Source organism: Trachinotus anak, unplaced genomic scaffold (assembly GCF_046630095.1).
Source record: "Trachinotus anak isolate AG129_WGS33_773 ecotype Australia unplaced genomic scaffold, CSIRO_AGI_Tana_v1 ptg000013l, whole genome shotgun sequence".
NCBI lineage: Eukaryota > Metazoa > Chordata > Actinopteri > Carangiformes > Carangidae > Trachinotus > Trachinotus anak.
The window spans coordinates 21042432-21064176 of record NW_027273864.1 but is presented as its reverse complement, the minus strand read 5'-3'; the positions used below and the strand labels follow the sequence as shown (position 1 = coordinate 21064176).

Genomic DNA, 21745 nt, shown 5'->3' with positions numbered 1-21745 from the left:
ATGCTTTGTACCAAATGTGTGCGCGTGTGTGTGTGTGTGTGTGACAAATCACCTCTTAAATCTTTGCCTTTTTTTAGATTTTTATCACAGGTTTAATATGATTGAAGGCTCCTGTCACTCCAGCACACATGTATGTAATGCACATAGATACTGTGCAAACAAACATTGTTTGTTATTCTTTGGTCTTCTCTCTCTTTTTTCCATTTTTGAAAGAATAAAAAAAAAAAAAAATTCTACAGAAAAATTGAGTTGCCTCCGTATTGATGTTTTGTGTGTAACTGTGTTTTGACGTGATAAATGATCACATCATTCTGCAAACACTCTCACTCTGTCATATATCTACTCTCACGTAAACACACACCACCTCCATATTTTAACTACAGCATATTACATAAAAGGGAGATCATCTGAATTTAAACAACCAACAACAACATTAAATATGTATTAAAAGAGAGTAGAAACCAAACAGAGCAATAGGAACATTCATAAACATTAAGAACAGAAATTTATGGAAGTGTGTTTTTCAAATTGAGCCTTCTCTCTCTCTCTCTCTCTTTCCTCTAGCTGTTTACACATCTCTCCATCTTGCTCTCTCCTTCACATCGTCAGATACATCACAAGCCATAACTCAAATCCATTTCATCTTGACTAATGCATCAGTGGCTCACAGGAAAGCAATTCACCACCAATGCCTATATTTTGGTGCACGTCCGGCTAAAATCCAATCAAACATCAGGCTGTTTGGTGGCGGTGAGTGCGTCTGCTCTGCTGGCATCTGCGTTTGTTCATGTGACACTACTTCCAGCAGAGATTTTAAAATCCAGCCTGAAGAGCAGAGCAGAGCAGAGCTTACTGACGTCTGCCACCAACAGACACTATTAGACAGCTCTCACCTTCCGGTTGCTTTTCCAGAGCAAACAGTGTGAAAACAAAATGTGTTTATACATTGATGTGTTCATTGCAAATATGCCCATGCAGAGGAAAATATACACACGCGCACACACACGAGGGGCCCCTGCGTGAACGAGAAATGACACAATCATTTCCATTGTCAGACCTACTTTCAGGTGTAATGCTGCCCATACTGCAGCACTGCTTTGTGTAATGCAACACCAATCAGTGTTTAATGGCAGGGTGTTCCAGCAGGGGAAGTGAACAGTGACAGGGTAGTGTTTATCTAGCGCTGGTGTTAAAACACACTGTGTCCCTCATCCTGATTTAAAAAAAAAAAAAAAAAAGATTTCCACACCACTGGATTATTTATCATGAAACTGCCAACCTCTGCATTGTTTTCAGTCATGCTAAAAGACAGGTTTGTTCAAGCTGAATGCAGCAGAAATTGGATTTTTATTATCTGATCAGCAGTGTCGGAGCTGTGGGAGAATTGAATTTATGCTTTATCCACAGTCATGTCCTCCAGTAGGACCAGAGATTATTCTCTTTCACAGTTTTGCATTAGTGAGATGTCAGATTGGTTTAAGTTCCACTTAACTCCTGCTGTAGTAGAAGTGCAACCACTCGTTGAGTTTTTCTTTGTCTTTAAGTTGTTTTATTTTTTGCAACTGTTTATTCACTATTTTGTGTGACACTATTACTGTTTCCCCAAGTCCTCTGGGGGTGACTGTCGGTACAAAACTAGTTAGCTGGACATTTTAACATGGAGCCCAGGAAGAGCAGCTGTTGCTTTGTAGGTCTATGGTTTTTGAAAGGTTGACAAATACACCACCTCCAAACTCTTTAAATGCCTTGTATCAGCAACAGCATCACTGACATTAGCTGATGTTTTGGACATATAATCAGTGTCTTGAGGATGATTATTTTCTGGCTACAGATGCACACCTATATTAGTAGGAATAACGGGAATGATTGGGTGCAGTGTGTTCAGTGTACTGAGCTGCAACATGTGTTCATATTGTTATTGTTGTTGTTCCCGTCTGATCGTCAGACAAAAGATTTGTGGTCATATTGTCCCAGAAATAGACACATCAAATCTCGTCAACTCTTGTCTCATAAAAGTAAAAGAAATGATTTTGTGATGAGCTCGACATGCGCAGTGCTGAGGTAGAAGTCAGCTGTTTATTTGCTCTATGGAGAGTTTTATTTTATTTTCCCCAAACCACATACTGTCAATGGAAACCATGGAAATGTTAGCAGGATGCATCTGGAGTAAGGACTGATCTGTTGACATGCGGTTTGTTACATGCACGTCTGCTAACAAACATGAGGAGCTCATTAGCATGTGTATACATAAAGTAGTATAAGATCTTGACTCCGTCGTTCTTTGAGGCTGAAGCTCCTGAAGTTGTAGTGCTGGTTGACACATTGGATCTATCATAAGTCGTCCTGTAGATGTCTCCTTACAACACTTGATGCTTTATTTATTTTCATCTTATTTTATTCGATCACCAATATAAAAGTGTTAAAGGTGCAAATATTCAGTTTCTACATACAAACTGAAAAGTTTATTTACAAACAAGGTTCTAAAGTACCTTGTTTACTTGATCAGGAGGCCGTATTCAACCAGAAGGCTCAGCTGAAGCTGTTGTACCATTACCATGTACTATGTACATGTACTATGTTGTCTTATTAAAGTGTCATTGAATCACCCACCAGCTGCAGTGTTGCTCAAGTGTAGCTGAACTCTGACATCTCTGCATATGAGGGTAAGAAAAAAGGTGACTGTCTGCATTGAAACCAATTACTCCCTTGTCTAGTAATTCATTTAGACATGGATCTGTTTGTGGAGTTGAAGCAGCCAATTGTATGAATTAGATACTTCTTACTGACCAGAAGGTAATAAGGTCTTGAATAGATCCTGAATGCATTTATATCTTGATTTTTCACTCACTTAAATAATAAAAAGAGAATAATTGAGATGAGGCCAGCACAGCTTGTCTGGCTTCGTCATGACAGCGAGCTCCTAAGCACTTCTTCAGAACTGATGTGAGTATTTTACAGACACAAGTTTTTGGCCTTGACTGGCGGAGACTTGCTTCGGCAGTTTAGATTCTGTTTATTTTTCTCCTCCATGGCCTCAAGAATCAACAGACACGTAGTGCATTTGTCAACTTTCATTTATCGCTTAATTTGTTACATAGCAGGGATGCTTGTTTAGTTATGGTGCCGCTTAATTGAATTGCTGTGACATACACATTTCTGTAGAAATTATTATGCTTTGACTAAGACATTTCCAGTGGAGCTAACAGTTAGACAGATACAACTGAAAAACACATTTCGAAGTACCTCATAGTTCTACAAAAAATAAATGCGTTCATATACCGTGACTACTTATTGAGGGACTCCAGCATACACTGCTCGCTTCAGGCAAAAGGAATTGAAAGTAATTCACTTGGTTATTTTTGGGAAAAGCTTGTGCTTGATACATAAATCCTAAACAGATTTATTTAAATGCAGTTTTCAAACCAATTTAAATTCAATTATAATCTCCTTATGACATTTGGAAGGTCCTCTTAAGATGCTGCAATCCATAAAAAGACCTCTGCCATTAATTACAGTTGTCATGATAGTGGTGCAGTTCCTCTGACACATGCTTTTTACGATCCAGGTTTTACACTGTTCATGTCCAACACAGCTCTCTAAACACACAGAGGAAAGCAGAAATGGTGTGTGACATTTATTGGATGCAGTCAAACTGAGCTTGCAGCGTATAACCTTGAGTCCATTTCTTTCAGCACTCACTGTCATTTTTCACTTTTCTTCTCCGTTACCTCTTACAGGCACTGCTCAGGGTAGAAAAGAAAGTCCTTTGTGTTCTGTGTTTTTATTCAGTCTTAATATTGTATGGGCAGAGTAGGATAGAACCTAAATCAAAGGTAATGCAGTACAGCACGGTGTTCTTGTAGTGAAGATGGAAAGCCAATATTATTGATTATAAAGTATTTAAAACATTTCAGGTAGGATAAAGCAGTAACTTACACAGCATTTCAGTTTTTTTTGTTATAGTAACATTAGTGTGGAAAACAGCAGTTATTTGCTATATTATATCTGCTCTATATGTGCTAAAGCCACACCCACACCCTTGATGTTACACATACATATATCACTATACTGCACTTCATCACATGTTTATCCAGCTGCATGAACGAGCAGGTGTCTGTTTTTATCTGTGTAGCCCACTGAACCTGCGCTGCATCTAGTTCATGTGCATATGACCATTTTTTCTGTCAGCCTAAGGGACAGATGTGATAATTATCATCCCAAATCACTCTCATCTCCCTTTCAGCGCTCAGCATCATAACCTAGTTCATCCACTCGCTCTGTTTGTTTTTTTGGGGTTTTTTTTTTATGTGTCTGTGAAATAAAGGGCAGGTGGCAACTCTGCCAAAAATGGGATAATAATGACGTGGAGAGGAGTCCTACGTGCCACTGGCACATACTGCTCAGGCCAGCAGGTTTAGCAGTTTTAGCAGCCAGGCAGCTGTCCAGTTTGCAGACTGTGATAGCTGATATATTCTGAATTACAATCCAAATGGAGGATTTATCTGTTTGGACCAGGAGACAAACTGTGTAATCCCAAGCATCGTTACATCATCCTCTAACACTAACCCGTCATACCTCCCCTCATCCCTCACCCATCATTCATTCATATTTCCAAGGTCAGTTGGGTAACATCCTGCCGGGGCTGATAATTTGAGAGATTGAAGCTGTGGCAGGGACGCATCACGATGATGCAGTGTGATTAATGGATCGCAGATTGATCGGTGATGTCACTGGGTAACAAAAGGTTAAATTGAGGTGCACCTGCAGGCTGTGAGAACAATTAAGAGGAATTGGTTTGTATGGAGTCTCTTCATGCTTTTATCCCGCATCCATTCATTTGTTGGAGCAACCAAAACATCTTATTCTCTCTGAAATATTGATTATAACTAAACTGCATGAACATGTGTGCCTCTTGACTCACAAGTGGAGGCAGCAAACTGAAGCCTGCAGTGAAGTGAGACCTCTAGATCTGGTCTCGTTTGTAAAAAGGAAATCCAGTTATTCAACTTGGGGAGCCCATATATTTAAAAAGAAATTTTGCCCATAGTTAAGTGAGACTTCAGCCTTCATTTATGTTTCTTCGTCTCTCTTTCTCACCAGTACGTTACCTGCTGAGGAACAATGTGAGTCCAGACCTCTGCAATGAGGACGGCCTCACCGCCCTGCACCAGGTAAGATTGTCTGACCCTCTCTCTCTCTGTCTTTGTCTCTGTTTCATTTCTCCGATGCTTCATTCTCAGACGGTATTCTCCTGTGAAACTAAGCCACTGATTGACAAGTCAGTGTCTTATCTCAAACTGAAAATGACAAAAGATTTAAAGTTGTAAGTTGCTTGTCAAACATCCTAATATACAGCGAGGCGTCTTTTGGTGAAACCAGCAGGTCATCCCCTAATTGCCGGGTTGGCAGTTTGAAGTCCAAGTAGCATCAGAGTGGGAGTGCATGAATGGGTGAATGAGAGGCAAATTTGTGAAGTGCTTTGGATAAAAGCCTTATATAAATGCTTGAGGGCTTAAAGCAGCTGTAATTAATATTAATTAATATTTTTATAGAAAGTGGTCTGTTGAAAATATGGAACATTTAGCAGCTAAAGAACCAGGTATTTCAACAAAAAGGAGCATGAATACTTCATTTACATTCTCCAGGTGTTCAGTTCAACATATCCACTCAAAAGGTGATAATATGTCAATTTTGTTTTCACAACTTTTTTTTCACTGCCCCCAAGTGGCCAAAAGGGTGTGCAGGTTTCACTAAGACCCAGGTTACTGAGGACCTGAGGTGTGTGGTTAAGGGTTGAATCTGCTTTTTTTTTCCTAATTAGAACAGACACATTGTATATGTTTGTCAGTTTTTATTCCTGACTTCATTTTTTTTCTCCTTAGCGGGGGTGTTTGTTCAGCATTTACTTGCTTAGTTGTGTTGTTGTGATATACTCATTTCTTCTGAATTGATTCTGCTGATAAATCAGACATGTATTTCAAAATCACTTCCTGTTATAACGGTGTATTGGTAATATTGGTGTCTTGCTTTGGTTAGATGAATAAGACGAAAAAAACACATCTTTGGATACATTCTGTTCTCCTGTTGACTTGTTGATTCAGGCTTTTCATATACTTATAATAGAGAAATAAATTCATACTCATTTACTGCGAGTGGCCGGAGCATACGCTGGCTTCCTGTTGGCGAAGGAAAATAATAGTCATGTAATCGGTTATTGTCAGGAAAAGAAATGGACTTACTTAAATTCAGTTGCTGAAGCCAATTTAAATTGAATTATAATGTCCTAAAGTAGTCAAATATGACATTTAGAAGTTAACATACAAAATATCTAATTCATTGTGCACCATATAATTGTCCTATGTGAATAGCAAACTCAATCTTTTTGAATTGGCCATTTTCCTCTTCTAGGAAAGGAGATAATAGAAAATGGAGCTCATTTGTACTTTACTCAAATGTACTTTTCTTCTTCGAAGCTGTCATACAGCTCAATTTAAACATTATATTAGCTATAAAATGCTGAAGCCTATATATAATATTATTTTTCAAAAAGGTCCCTTTCAAACTGTGTAATGTATTACTGAGTTTATTGTGTTGTTGTCAGATATTCCACTTATCCTTGTTTTGCCTCTGGTTCTTTGCTGAGCAGTAAAACTAATGTCTTTTTAAAACTTTTATTAGTCAAGTCTTACTTTACCATCACCACCTCAGTCGTTGTGGAAATGTAATTAAATCACGTCCTGGTGTAATTAGTTTGCAGGGGTATGAATTAAAGGCCTTGTGCAGAATAGTGTTGAGGTTTTCTGACATTGACAGAAGGATTGTAATCGTGAGGAAATGAGCTCAGTATTGGGGAAATTAGTCCATTTTGATGTAGGAAGTTGATAGAGGAGATCAGGCCTATTTTCACTTGTTAATTAGAGCCATTGCTGCCATAATAATCACAGCCTCCACCTTATTCAAATCAATGCTTCAATTCAGTTTTCTGTGTAAATAATAGACCATTACATGACTCTCTTGCTCACAAATCAACCAGCTGTTGATTTAAAAAAAGTTTTTTTTTTTTCATTAACTTAAAAACATTCTTCAGACGAGACCAGCTGGAAAGGATACATTATTTTAGATAATGCTGGTTACTTGAGGAGCACCGTGTCTATGGAGATGCTGCTGTGTAGGTTCACCTACTTCAGATGGAGGATGCTGATAAAGAACAGGCCAACCTGTCAACACAGACAAGCATTGAATCATTGTGGGTTTGTCTCTAGCACAGTGATTTGCAGTGGAGTCATATTTTAATGTAAACTAAAACAAATCTGGCCGTGGTTTCATCTTTCAAAAGGACGTGATGTTCTTTTATTACATAGTATTCTTCTCCGCTTTTCCTCCTTTCTGCCCTCATGTTCTCATTTGTCTCTCTCTACAGTTGTGCTGTACGTCTCACAGTCTATGTCCTCTCTCTCCCTCTTTGCCTCTTTTCGCACCGCATCAGATAACACGGCCGTATCTCTTTCCCTCCCAGCCGCTCAAAGCCTAATGTTCGGGTTCCTGCTGGGAGGCAGAGAAAGGAACAAGGGAAGAGAAAATTGAAGTCCATCAGTCACCACTGGTGTGGCTGGTGTTTTAAAAGCTACGGGCCGTCGCCAGCCAAGAGATCAGATTGACCTTTCAGCTTTGAATGTGTGCGTGCCTGATAATCTGCTATTTGGATGGGTCAGCCTGCACACTGTCTTCAAGATGAGACCTTTTCACTTGTGCTGCAGTTTGACAAATACCACCATACACACACTGGTAGACAGGGCCACAATAGAGATACACACATAGTGAATACATAACCGCACAAATACTGCACTGTTTACAGAAGCTAGATGAAGGATGGGAAGAAAGCTAGATACTGAGAAATCTCTGTCGTACACACACACACGCAATCTTATGTTGATCTTACTATAGTTGCTAAGGCACTTATTGACATCATGCCCTCACCCTACCCTCAATCTAATTCTAATCTAAACCTTAAAACCAGGTGCTAAACATCAACTAGCCCTTTGATGTTGACCAGGCCAAAATGATTTTTCAAACCAGAATTTGTCCACACAACTATAGAAAGACATGTGTGTGTGCACACACACACACTCACACACACACTCACACCATGTGGCAAAAGGTGAGATAAATGAAGCAAAGTGGTGGTGATGTTTCTCTAAATGAGATGTCATACCTATCTAGGGTTGGTTTCACCTCACTGAAATGAGACATTAATCAATAAATGACTTTCAGGAGCAACAGGCACACACGTGGACTCACAAACACACACACACACACACACACACACACACACACACACACACACACACTTTAGAATTACTATTTGAGCCCTTGAGGAGTTAATGTTTCATGAAAGCCCCTTGATAGCTTGATCTAGAGATAATTTTCTATAGTTAGTTGTTTGGTTATATTGAGATGATGCAATGATTAAATTGAGTCATTTTGTTCCATGACAGAGCTGTGCATGCATGTATGCATTTGTATGAATGTGTGTAAAAACAGCATCCTCAATCATTTCAGTGAGACCTCTGTGCTGTAAATGTTGGATGCCCCAGCTCACAGAGCTGGAAAAAAAAAAAAAATACAGGGTTATCTGGAAAAAGCTGCTCTACCTGGTGCCACTTTTGCCACAAGGTGCATCACTGCATCGCCAGTCGGTTGTTTGCTTGCGCAAATCCAACTGTGTAATCTGTAGTTATACTGTTCACCTCAGAATCACTCAATCAGTCAATGACATGGAGGATAAAATGATAACTCAGAGAAATTTTATGGCCTCAGAATGCTTCACATGAAGAGCTTGTATTCTTGTGGTGAAGGATTTGAACTTGTCTCTCAAGCTCTTTTTTTCTCCATTCTTCGCATAATTTCTTCTTCTGTCACTTTTTGTGTTTTTAGTTGAGTGGAACATGATTAAACTAAACCCTTCTATTATTTACTTTTTTTTAATTTTTACATTCAAATAAGCCTCAATAAGAAATATGGTTATTTGCTTTCTTGCTGAGAGTTAGATGAGAGGATCAATGCCACTCTCATGTCTCATGAAGCTACAGTCAGCAGACAGATACAGCTACTTAGCCGTCTTCTTTGATTTGTATTAAAAAAACAAATTAATCTTCCTGTCTAACTCCTCCTGGATTGCATGGATTTTTCTCACTTTAAACACAACAGTCTTTTTTGTTAAACACACCATCTGTCCTCCCTCTTCCCTCTTCTCACACCAACCCCTAGGTGAGTGGTGCTCAGACAATTACCACAAGACATTATAGTAAGATTCAACACAAAAGAAAAGGTCCTTCCACACTTTTGTTTCAGGTGAGTCTTTTTCTTAATGGAGTCTCTCTTAACAGTGTGTGAGAGCTTTTCGTGTTTTAGTTGATATTTTTTTTATTCACAAATGACACCCTCCTAAAAAGACATCAGAACTGAACACCAGTCAAAAATAAGACAGTTAAATGCAGCGATCTGCCACTTCTGGGAATGTTCTTGCTTTTAAAACATTTGTACTTACAGTAGGCTCCAAAAGTCTGAGACCACTTTGGGAAAGTGGTCCATATTTTTTTTAATACCGTTATTTGACAGTGGCAGCTAAGGCAGCAGGAAATGTGGGGGGGGGGGGTGGGAGAGTGATGGTCAGTAAATGGTCCAGCTAGCTGGGAGTCAAACTGGGGACTTGCTGCTCAGGGTTCTTACGCTGAGGATTTTTACGCCCTCGTGGTACACTTTCCTGACCACTCGGCTCTTTTGCTGTCTCGTATTTGATAAGAGGGATGTAACTGAACATTTCGTTCAGTCTGTGAGGTTTTGTAGGTTCACAGGGATATTTTTGGTCTGAACCTCCTCTGAGGTGGCGGGGAGGGGACGACAATCTCCTTACAAAAAAATGGACTGGCCGTGTGTTGCCCCATATTTGGTCTGGCTCTCGGTTTTGCTTTGGGACCCCAGTGTGGCCGAGTGGGCCTCGTGACCCAGAACATCAACAGACTGCTGGAGGCACATTTTAAAAGCATTTACTTCAGTGATCCAACCACTCAAATATTTATGCAGAGATGACTGAGGTGGGCTTTTAACTCGTGCTGTAATGATCATGTAGGATTTGATGAGTTCGAGCCGTGGAGTTGTGAGTCTGCATTCCTGTGTTGTTCCAGACCTCTCATCAGTCATTCAGCTCTTCATTACTTCAGCCTTTGAGGACTCAGACCAGCCAGCTTTTGATTACCATGTTCCTACACCTAGCTCCCCAAACTCAGCAATAACAAGGGGAATTGTCAGTCGATTCACTCTGTGCACCTGGACCATTTTTTATTAATATGCTTTCAATTATTTTTTAGAGATATGAGTGCTGGTGCCCTGTTAGACAATATGTGAAGGAGAGTGACAGGAAGGCTAGGAAATGAGAGGAAATGATGTGCCGCGGTGGTTGACATTATGCTGGAGCCCAGGAACCATGAATAGAGGGTACATACCGTTCTGCACAGGTGTCCCAGCTGCTTGTCACAGCCCAGATTCAGTTCATTTAGTCTTTTAGGTCTAATTCTCAACAGCTGAACTCGGCACCTCGGTTCTTCACTCAGACCCCTTCACTCTTCATGATTTGCATTAGTCCCTTCAGCTCTCATAGAATTTAGAGCCTCTTTTAACTTTTAACCTCCTGCAGTCTCAGCTGTACTCTTAGCCACCTGGTCCAGGTTTTGCTCACTATAACCCCATAGTGCTTCAGTTTCATTGCCAGCTCTGTCACTGACAGCCCTCCTGGCACTGGCCCTGATCAAATTACAGCCATTCAGTCAAAATCCCAGCCTTATTTCCTTGTCATTTTGCTCCTCAACCCGAGACACGGTCCTCTCAGCCCACTGACGGATCCCAGTGAGACTGTTGCTGTTGTTTTCCAGCCACACAGACATAATCTGGGTCTTTGTCTGGTACCACACTCCCATCCTTGTGTGAATAGTTCTCATGAAAGAAACATTATTTCTTGCTTGTTTCATTGTCCTGTTGCCAGGACAAGAGGGATGGAGGTGGTAAACAACAGATCTACAGGGGAAGGATAGGAGTTTGGTTTGGTGACTAGCTTGTGGGTGCAAATATGTGTTTTTCTTCAAAGGAACAGCTAAGAGATTAGCCTAGCAGTGAGTTAGCAGGTGGGCAGGAGTATGTGGGTGTATTCAGAAGGAGGTTAGGAGATTAGCCTAGTCGTTAGCTGGTGTGTAGGTTGCAGTCTCTCAGGTCTTTCTGAAGACATCTGTCATGCCACTGCTGCAGGCTGGAGCTTTAGATGTGAGCTAATCCATCAGTGTATCGGATGCCTTTGACAAGCTTGCGTGTTTCTTAAGAGCCTTGCTCTTGTCAGTTTTATGACGCAGCTCGGTCTTCCTGAATTATATCTTGAAGTTTGCCAATTTGCCAAGAAATCTCTGACTAGCTCTCTGAATTACCATCTCCGTGTACCGTGATGTAAAAGTTGAATATCTTGACACGCATGATGAAATTAGGAAATGTGTGACTCATGCTCTTCTGTCTTTTACTCTGAATCATTTGTCTTTGCAGCTGTTTTGAAATCATTGATACCATAAGTATTTGGCTAAATCAGTCTCCACAGAGCACTACTTCTGCTTTTGGGTCAAACAGACACTTTGTTGTTTCTTGCTCAGTCTGTCTCACACCGTTCCTCATCATTCTTTCACATCATGCCCAGTGCAGATTTCTACAGAAAAAAATTAGCATTCGAAAAAAGACAGACCTCTAAGAGTATCTCCTGCTGTGCTCCGTAGCTGGGACCAAGATCTCAATACTGGAGCTTTCATGTATTCCTTTTTCTTTTCACGCTGACTGCCTGTTTTTTGCATCACGTAACTTGTTTTCTTCTCATATACATATTGCACAGAATTCTCCACAATCTTAGGCTTTCTCGACTTCAAAAAAGATCGAGTGTTGGAGGCTTAAAGTTATAATTCAAGAGAGTGTGACCAAAGGTTGATGAGGCACTGAGTGTCCAAACCTGTCATATTTCTGTTTGAGAGTACTTGGTATTTTGTCCTAATTAATCAACATGGCATTTTTATTTGCAGTTAAGGTGAGACTGTATATTCTATTCTATTCTATTCTATTACATTACATTACATAACAGTTTCAGCCTGAGACATCCCTGTATGTAGAAGTAGCACAAGTAGGAATTCATAAATCTCAGGAACTGGCTCATTAATCTCAGATTTAAAAAACTGCTCGTACCAGACTGGACTATATCAGACTGAGCAAGACTGTCGCAGCAAAACCTCTTAGTGTGTTGACTGGGGCAGGGGTGTGTTTTTTGTTGCATAAGAATTTAAAGTTTTATTTGCAAGGGCAAGAATGTATCATTTCCTGTTTCATTTCCAAGTCTCATTTTAACTTTATGTTTTTAATCTCAATTAAAGGCATATACTGAGTTAATAGTTATAATTTGTTCATTTTTCCGGCTATGGCACAGGAAGATGGATGATATCACGGTTGTTAACCACTCCTACAGAGTCATGATTGGCTCAGTTGTTTTTCCAAGCAGGAGAACATGAATCAATGGGCACAACACCGGACCCGTTTGAATATGGACTAATTTGAGATGGGGGCAGTGATTTACAGGTGTGGATCCAGGACAAAGTTTTTGCATTTTCTCTAGTTTTACTTTGGATCTGTACCTGCTGCCCTGCTTGTTATCAGAGTCTAATACCCAGATGCTTAAATGATCATGTAAACAGCAGCCACAATAAATAAACAGACACTGTTGCATTATGACAGTTGCAGACTGAAGATGTATGTATTCATTTAAATCTTTCCTTTTTTCCTGAAAGATGCATCATTTTTAAGACTTGGATGCAAACAGGCTTAAAATCTTTCTACCTCAACTAAAATGTTAACCACAGGATGTGTTTGTTAGCCAGTCGTGTTTCCAGTCAGTCAGGTGTTTATGTTTTCTATGCATCTATTTCACCTCTTATCTGTCTTCCTGCTATCTGTCCTCCACATCTGTGCAGTAATTTCATTTCCTCTCTTGTGTTGTATATTAATTTATGTATCCCCCACTACACTCCTGTCAGAGCCGCCTTATCTGAGTAGCCTTGGCTGTCAAAGCTACAGAACCCCAGAGAATGCACAAAACTCATTTTCTCTTTATGTTAATGTAGTCTAATAGTCTTTTTTTTTTGCGTTGAGGTTCTTTTTCCAGACAGTAGGAAGGTAGAGACAGAGATGGAATACAGGTAACTGAGAAGAGAGATCGAGTTTTGTTTAAGGGATGCACGTGGTACCAAAGGGGACAGTCTCACGGTCACATCTGGTTGCGTTGTCACAAAACAACAGGGCCGGTGCTGGATTTCACTGTACTTGCCACTGATAATGATTACTACCAGTGTATCTATTGTCAGAAAAGTAACATTCATTATTTTATAGAATATTTAATTGTAATAATTGTGTTAAAAATATGGTCAAGAATTAGTTTCGACTTCTTCCCTTTTTAATTGTTCTAAAATAATTTTAAAGCATGCCAAGTCTTAATGAAGTGAATTGGATGCTGAAGAGTAGAGTCAGCTGTTGTTGTTTGTATTTCCTAAAGTGACTTTCATCTGTCTTCTAATCTGCTCTCCATTTCTCTTTCTTGAGATTTCCATCCTGTTGGTTTATACCCGTGCCTGTGCCTCTCCTTGTTTTACTGTCTCAATTGCTCTTGCTTCTACCCTCAGATACTAGAAACCTCAGGAGATTGCACTTCTGCTCGTCCTCTGTGTAAATCCATAAAAGAGATGGTGTGTCTTCTCTTCTCACCTCACCTTCTCAAGGTTTATACTGCATGTAAAATACAATGCAAAGTTCAAAGACAAATGGAAAAGGTGAGAAGTTCTGTTTTGGGAAAGTTCATCAGTGCAACAGACGTTTAACAGCATCTCACAATCAATGGTTTTTAATCTTGATCCTTTGGACCTGTGCACATCCCTTTTAACTTTTGTTTTAGCCAATCAGAGACTGAATTTGTAACTTGGCTTCATCTAACTACCTGGCACGATTAAAAACCCATTAGAGGTCCCTTTCAGACATGCAATGTGATATCACTCTTATATATTGGGGCATTTTTAAAGAAGCACTTGAGTCACTTTAGCACAAAAGACACGATCACAACTTTATCAGGACGCACCAACATTTCTGTAACACTTTAAACACGGCACAACTCTGATTCTAATGTTGTCAGATTAACATAAAGGCTGCAGCAGGTGAAGCCAGCAATGTTACTTATTTCACAGCTGAGAGAAGCTGCACTTCATGTCAGCAGCACAACTGCAAGAGACAGGTGTAGTTTGGGATTAGGAAATAGTGCTCTGTAAGAAGTGAATTTATCCACTCATCCATGCATCCTTATTTCTTATGGGTCACTTCATATTTCAAAATTTCTATTAGACTTATCTGGTTAAGGCATTTGCAGCAGACTGTATGTTGCTTTTTCTTGGCAGGTTGGATGATCAGGTTGTTGATTAATGCATGAAACTCAGCTACGAATTACCGTGTCCAGTCACTTTCATCCTCTCTGGTCTGGAAACAAACTTCACTGCTCCTCACTGTACCAGCTGCTCAGATAGAGAGGACAGTCAAAGAGAGAGCAACCAGCATTGTAATCATTTTTGTTATTAAACCAAAAAAGACCCAGTATTGTTTTTATTGTACTTTGTAGTCTGTTGTTACACCATCAAAATAATATAAATGAAAAGAATTTCTATCCAATCTTTCTCTGATTTGCTACAGATTTTTTTCTCTTATTGTTTAAATCTTCAGTGAAGTAGATCCAGGCTTTATAATGGGATTAACAGCAGTCATTTTGTCAGAAGAGATTTTACATTTCATCATGACAGATGTCTCATTTTCATTTCAAAGCAGAGAGCAGAGACATGACAACACTCCAGTGGCTTCTCTCAAAAGTGAAGGTGTTCTCTGGTGAAAACACATGGCTGTTTCTGGAAACAAAAAGGCACTTCTATAACTTTAACTCTTAAATACACTATACACTGGAGTAATGGGAGGTTTGATTACATGAGACAAATGTCATGAACCAGATTCAAACCTGCAACTTTATCAGCAAAAATAATAACATGCTTGCTGAGATGCTCCTCTCAGATTTGGAAACAAGGCTTTTGCTTTGAATCCTCTCTGATTTTTTCTGATCCTCCAACTGTGACAAAGTAATCCCATTCTTTAACCCCATGTCTGCCTCTTGCAGTCTCTCTCTCTCTCTCTCTCTCTCTCTCTCTCTCTCTCTCTCTCTCTCTCTCTCTATATATATATATATATATATATATATATATATATATATATATATATATATATATATATATATATATACACGCACACACATAATATTGTTTTTCTCTCGTCTTCTCACTCATTTGGTCTTTGTTCAGCTGCATGGTACTGCCACGCTCTCACCAATTAGCTCTGATGGAGAAAACTGATGTTGCTGACAGCTGCTGGAAGATGGTTTTCATGGAAAATTCTCCTTCCTCCCCACCCTATAATCACACCCAGTTTAACAAGGAAAATACTTTGTGTCCCTGTGTCTTTGTCTCTGTCTTTGTAGAAGGGTGTGAGTTATGGCTGCATTTCCAGTTCTGTCTTGGATCCAGGGAACAACCCACACAATGGCTGAGATGTCACACTGACTGTGTCAAAATTGGCTTAATGTGTCCTCAGTTTTGCACTCTGCATACGCCATTAAAGGACTTTGTTAGAGATAGGCTTTGACTATTTTATGGACTTCTTGTTCGTCTGTGCTACAGGTGACAAATGAGTCTCTTTTCATCCTTTTCGTGCAGCGATGAAGGTGCTGAAGCGCACAGCATCATTGCAGCACTCACTGTATGAATTATATGCTACATCAGACTTAAAGCTCCTTTCAGCTAGCATTTCAAGTTTTCTTCAAACAAGAGGAAATTGTGAATCTCAGTTTGTTGACACATCATTTGGTGAAGTTGAAAAACAGCAGATAGACACACACGTCCTGCAAAGTGTTTCTTTCTTACAGCATCTGACTTTTCTCTTTTGTTCTGTGTCTCATCCTGTCCCCTTGCTGTCCATCTCACTCCCTCTCACTGTCCCCACTCCTACCTCCTTACTCCTTTCTGTCCTCCTCTCTACATTTCATTTATCTCTCCTTACTCTATTTTTCTCTGTGTCTGCTTCAGGGTTTTAAGACATCACACAGTGAATATTACAGTATCAAAAATTAAACACATTTCTTCTCTTCCCCCATCTTCTTTTTCTGTCCTCTGTCTCTATGCAGTGTTGTATAGATAACTATGAGGAGATGGTGAAGATCCTGCTGGACCGAGGAGCCAGTGTTAATGCTCAAGACAATGAGCTGTGGACGCCGCTGCACGCTGCTGCGACCTGTGGCCACGCAGGACTGGTCAAGATACTCATTGCACAGTAAGGCACCAGGGTTTCCTGCAGTGTTTTATAGGAGGCTTCCTGCCTCGCCTGAAATAAAGAGCCACTCTGCTGACATCAGAGGAGGTTATTTTGTTTTTATGAAATGTAATATTAGGCCTCAGGGAGAATGAGCAGGGGTGTTAAATTATTAACGTATTTAATGGGCGATAGTAACTAAATTAATATCAAGATGAGATGCGCCAGGATCTGTCTGATTCAGCTCAGCAGGTGATTGATTGATCGATCACATTGTATGAACACTTCACAGTAATTTATGAGAGCCTCGCATCACAGTGTTGGAGGGGGCGTGGGGGGTGAGGGTGAGTTTTCACTAGTATCGATCAGAAGAACTTGTATCAATCAGTCAATGACTGTATTCAGTTGATGGGGTGGGCAGCGCTTACCACCAATTTCCTGAGGAAAAGGCAGTGCACACAACCCAGTGTCAAGTCAATGGGCAAAGCTGTGCTGTCAGATGATCAGGTACAAATGCAAACGCTGTCCCCAGTGGGCCATGGCAGGTCATTCGTAGAAACCTATGAATTATTTTTTAATTGAGTTCTGGGCAAGAGAAATTAGGTTTTTGCCTGATACAAAAACAACAGAGGATGCAACCTGGAGAAGCAGATTGATGGCAGTGCTCCCAGCAGTAGAGGAAATGCCAAGCCCACACTAATAGCAGCAGCATGAAAAAACATACAATGTGATGAAGTTTTTTTTTTGCTTGTTTGTTTTGGAAAATGGTGGAGAAATGGCAACATTCTCCATTTTTATCCCTTTGGTAAAAGAGGCAAAGTAGGTGATAGTTATATAGTAAGTAGTATTACTTAGAAGCATTTTAAGGCTGGAAGATATATGTAATTGAAATTAGTATCACAATAATATTGAGACATATTTTTCCAATGTCAATATACAGCATGTGATGATATGGCAAATGTATGAAAAAGCATGTATAAAGTCACCACATCATTAATTTAATGGAGCTATTTGTAAGTTTTGCTATTGTTACATAGCCAGCATTAGCATTAGCAGCTGTTTACTTACCAGTCTAGAAGAAACGTTGCGGGTTCAGCATCAAACGTCAAACCTTTACTCGCCAAGAGCTGTCTCCAGCAGCAGAAAGCAACATCAGTGTCAACTTTTGTCTCCATCACCTCTTTTCTTCTACAGAAGTTAGCATGCTAACCAGCTAGCCCGAGCCGGTCTCGTCACTTTCCAATAGTGACTCACTGTCCAATCTGCCCTGAAGACGTAGAGCTGCTCAGAGGGCCTTTTGTAACCTCTTGTCTCGAAAATGCAATGATGGCTGAAGCTCTTGTCAAATGACCATCACCACCCTCCGCTCCCAGCAAGAAACCACGTTCAGTGGCAGAGAAAACTTAAAAATAGCCCCAGTAATACAGTGAGCTGTTTCAGTGTTGCATGTTATGATCATATCATCATGATGTTATTCCAGGGAAAGTTCATAAACAATACAATTCAAAATTTTAAAACACAGACTGAGGTTTTCAAGAGGCAAAAATGTCGGCTTTGTGTGTCTGTTCTAACAGCAAGACACATGCACACACAGAAAGAGGCATTTGCCGATGCAGACAAATGAAGACGCTGTATGTGAACACACCTCATATTGTTTCTTCCTATGCACGCGCAGGGTTGAATTACAGCTTATATGCAGTAACTGAAAACAACGCACAATGCGTACACACAACATAGACACACTGCTGCCATCTCTTGACATGAAGAACTTGTCAAACCACTCATCATATCACTTGGACTCATTATCCACAGTGAAATGAGTGATTAGAAATCGCTGAATAATGCAGGTCAACTTTTTCTGGACTGAAAGAATTTAATAAGCACCATCAATTAGTGCTTTAACTAAGGTTTATTTTTTCCTTCATGTCCAAGACTTTGAATTATAGATCAGCAGTTTCAGCATGATATAAACAAACCTTCTTAAATTTGATCTTAACAGTCACGTTTGAGTGCCTTTGGTGCACAGATGATGGTATCATAGTATGATTAAGTATAATATATTAAATGTCTTTTCCTCTGATAGTCCTCACACTAGCCACAGATATTTTACATCTAGAACAATAGATATTCCAGAATTCTTTAATTATTCATCTGCTCGTCTGCACACAGTGGTGCAGATCTGCTGGCGGTCAACTCTGATGGGAACATGCCCTATGACCTGTGTGAAGACGACCCAACACTGGACATCATCGAGACAGCTATGGCCAACAGAGGTAGAGTATAAATGTCTGAAGAGATGGATAAGCATATTTTTGTGTTTCCTTTGACGAGTTTGGGAACTGATCAGTCTCCCAATGTCTGCAGAAAGACCAAATAAATGACACAATGCTACTTCTTCATGTACACTAATTAGGCCACTGGAAGGAGTGTACTGTGTCTACTTTCTTTAATATTATGCCAGTTAGGTCTAACCTGTATTAGCCCTTCTAACCCTCACAGTTCTTGTGTTTTGTGAAGCTGAGTCATACTAGTGCAAGACAGATCCAATACAAGCTTTCCAAGCTTTCCACTCTGGCATGTGTGCAGTTTACACTGATAATGACGCCAAATTTACTTGTTCAAATTCTTATTGAGTTGTTGAAACAATGAGTCCTTGTTTTCAGGCAGAGGCAGCCAACAGCAGATTTACCTAGCTAGCTAATTATGCTAATGTTAGCACCGTAGACTGGATGACAATGCTGTCTGCTGTGGGCTTTTTAATATTTCTAGCTGCATCATTTTCAAACTACAAGCCTATAAAAATGGTTTGAAAAATGCCCTTTAAGGCTAATTACATGATATTGGGCTAATAGAATGAAGCTAAAGCTGCACGTATGGAGTAAAGTTGGCATCCATAATATGATCCAGGTAGAATATATGTCAATAAAGAAACAACATACATCTTCTATTGCAGTATACAAGGTAGAAATAGATAAACACACTGTTTAATCCAGTGCTTACATTTTTTTTAATGTACCTTTAAACGGCTATAAATTATCCTTCAAACTCTAAGTGTAAGAATTTCACTCTTGTGTGCTCCTTGCACACTGCTTTGACTAACAGTTGTATGTAGTTACAGTTAGATGTGACTGGGGTTTAGCCAAAGTTGTATTTCACACAATTGTATTTGACAGTTGTCTTTGACCCACAAACACTTTCGTTTCTTAAAATATACAGTGTAAAGTTTGCTTAACCTATGCAGCAGTGCAGTATGTAAGAGTGTTTGAAGCTTCTGGCAGAGGAACAGATTGCTAAAAACGGTGGCAGCAGGGGTTGTGACCTCAGAAAGCACTTAGTGTCCTGCACAGCTTGAGGATTGACACTTCAGGGAGCTCTGAGATATTCACAGTACTCTCACTCCCCGCAGGACGCAGATTACAATACTGTATATTCCTGCTGTGTCACCGTAAACAGCCGCAGTCGGCTCACTTCGTCTGTGTGACATGAGTTCAAGGAGATCAGCGCTGACATACGCATAGATACACATCAGTGATGAAGGAGGGGGAACTCGCGCAGTTTCTGATGTGTTGGCATTTCTGTTTGTGTGATACAACTGTTGGTGATGTTATTTACATTCAGCCTTCTTAACATAAGCTCTTATTTTGCTCTTGTTTTCCAGTCAACAGTTGTGTTGTGTTTACAGGCAGGAGTGTGTGAGCACAGTTGGCAACAAGTCAGCAAAATCTGTGGCTGCAGCAGCTTTGTGCTTACAAGAAATATTGTACTTCAAATGCCGAGATTTGCTGCTAAAATGTGGTTGATTTATAGGAATAAGAATTTTGGGACATGACACTTCCTGGCAGTGAGATGAAAAGACTGAAAGCACTCATAAAAAAACTGCAAAAACTACAAATTCATTGTTTTTATGGAAGGTTAATGCTAACTATTTCAAGCAAACAAGCCTCCTAAAACTTTCCAATCAATATTACAGAAAACATTTCAGACGCTTGAGTCCCATAGACTGAAAGTAGCTCCACATCAGCTATTCTACTTCTGGGGGCAGCCCCACATGTGTGAGGCTGTGGGTTGCTGTTGATTTAGCATGTGCACAGGCTAGAGAAGTTGCAGTAAACAACAGAGGGTTGAAAAATGAAGGAGCTTTCCCTGGTTAAGGTGCCCTTCAATATTGCACTAAAGCCCAAAAGCTTCAGTAGAGCTGCTTTGTTATAAACAGCAGAAGGCTGTGGGGAAGCAGGGTGGTGCTTGAGAGCAACATGAGAGCTCAGTCATATTTCCCTGGATAATTAAAGGTCAGGAAATCCCTGTTATGATAAGTGCTGTATTGTAAACAAGTGCAGGGTTAATGATTTTGATAGTTTTAACAGTGCAAAGAGGACACATGACAGCCATTGTGTGGGTTGTATCCTGAGTGTGAGACAATATTGAAAACCTACATACAGAGAGAGGGAGAGAGAGACAGGGTGGGGGCTTGGAGAGAGAAAACACACACTTGAAAATGAGGTTCTCAGCTTACAATAGGATCTCTCGAGCTGCAGAATACAGATAGCGGTACACTAGGTGAGAAGAATGATTATTAAGCCGATCAAAGGGAGAGCGGCGCCGTTAATTGCTCCCATAATGTTCTCAGCACTGTACTGCTGGATAAGACCTCTCTCTCCAGAGATGCCACAGGGATGGGCACACGGGCTCCCCCCTTCTCTCTCTCTCTCTCTCTCTCACACACACACACACACACACACACACTTTCACAGCAGTTGATATGTAGCATCGACTGATCTGACTCCTCCTTGATCCTCCCCTGTAGAGCCCAGTTCATCCGCGATGAGCCGCAGCGATAAGGAGAAATCGTCTACCTGGAACTGAGCTGATGAAAGAGAGTTGGGAATGTAGACAAAGTCAAATCCACTGGCTGCACAACAGACACAGCCGGTGACATTTTGTATCCTGAATCAAATTAAGGCACTGATGGAGGATTATTTTAAAGGTCTGATTGAGTGCCGAAGCGATGAGTTGATTTTAATAATCGATTAGTCGTTCAAGTAATTTGTTGAGCAGCACTGCTTTTCTCTTTTTTACATTATTCCATTCACAGAGCTGGTGGTCAGGAAAAAAAACCCATTTGCAGACAGCACCTTGGACGCTGGGAAGCAACACAATCTCATTTATCTGTCTGCAGATCTTGTGTGACCGATCAGTTTAAGACAAATTTAAACTTGCTCGATAAAACACAAAAACAAGATTATGATACGATTTTGTCCACAGACTGCAGCCTCTAATCTGCTTTGTGTCA

At 40.2% G+C, this 21745-nt stretch overlaps 1 protein-coding gene across 4 annotated transcripts in view; it reads left to right on the top strand.

Annotated features, from left to right (window-relative positions):
* The window catches only part of ppp1r16b (protein phosphatase 1, regulatory subunit 16B), an 83244-nt gene that overhangs the window by 46229 nt on the left and 15270 nt on the right, over positions 1-21745 (top strand). For all 4 annotated transcript variants that reach the window (XM_071493630.1, XM_071493629.1, XM_071493631.1 and 1 more), the window contains 3 exons: positions 5101-5171; positions 16331-16476; positions 18625-18728. In XM_071493630.1, the coding sequence (XP_071349731.1) occupies positions 5101-5171; positions 16331-16476; positions 18625-18728 (321 nt within the window). The remainder of the gene's footprint in view (positions 1-5100; positions 5172-16330; positions 16477-18624; positions 18729-21745) is intronic.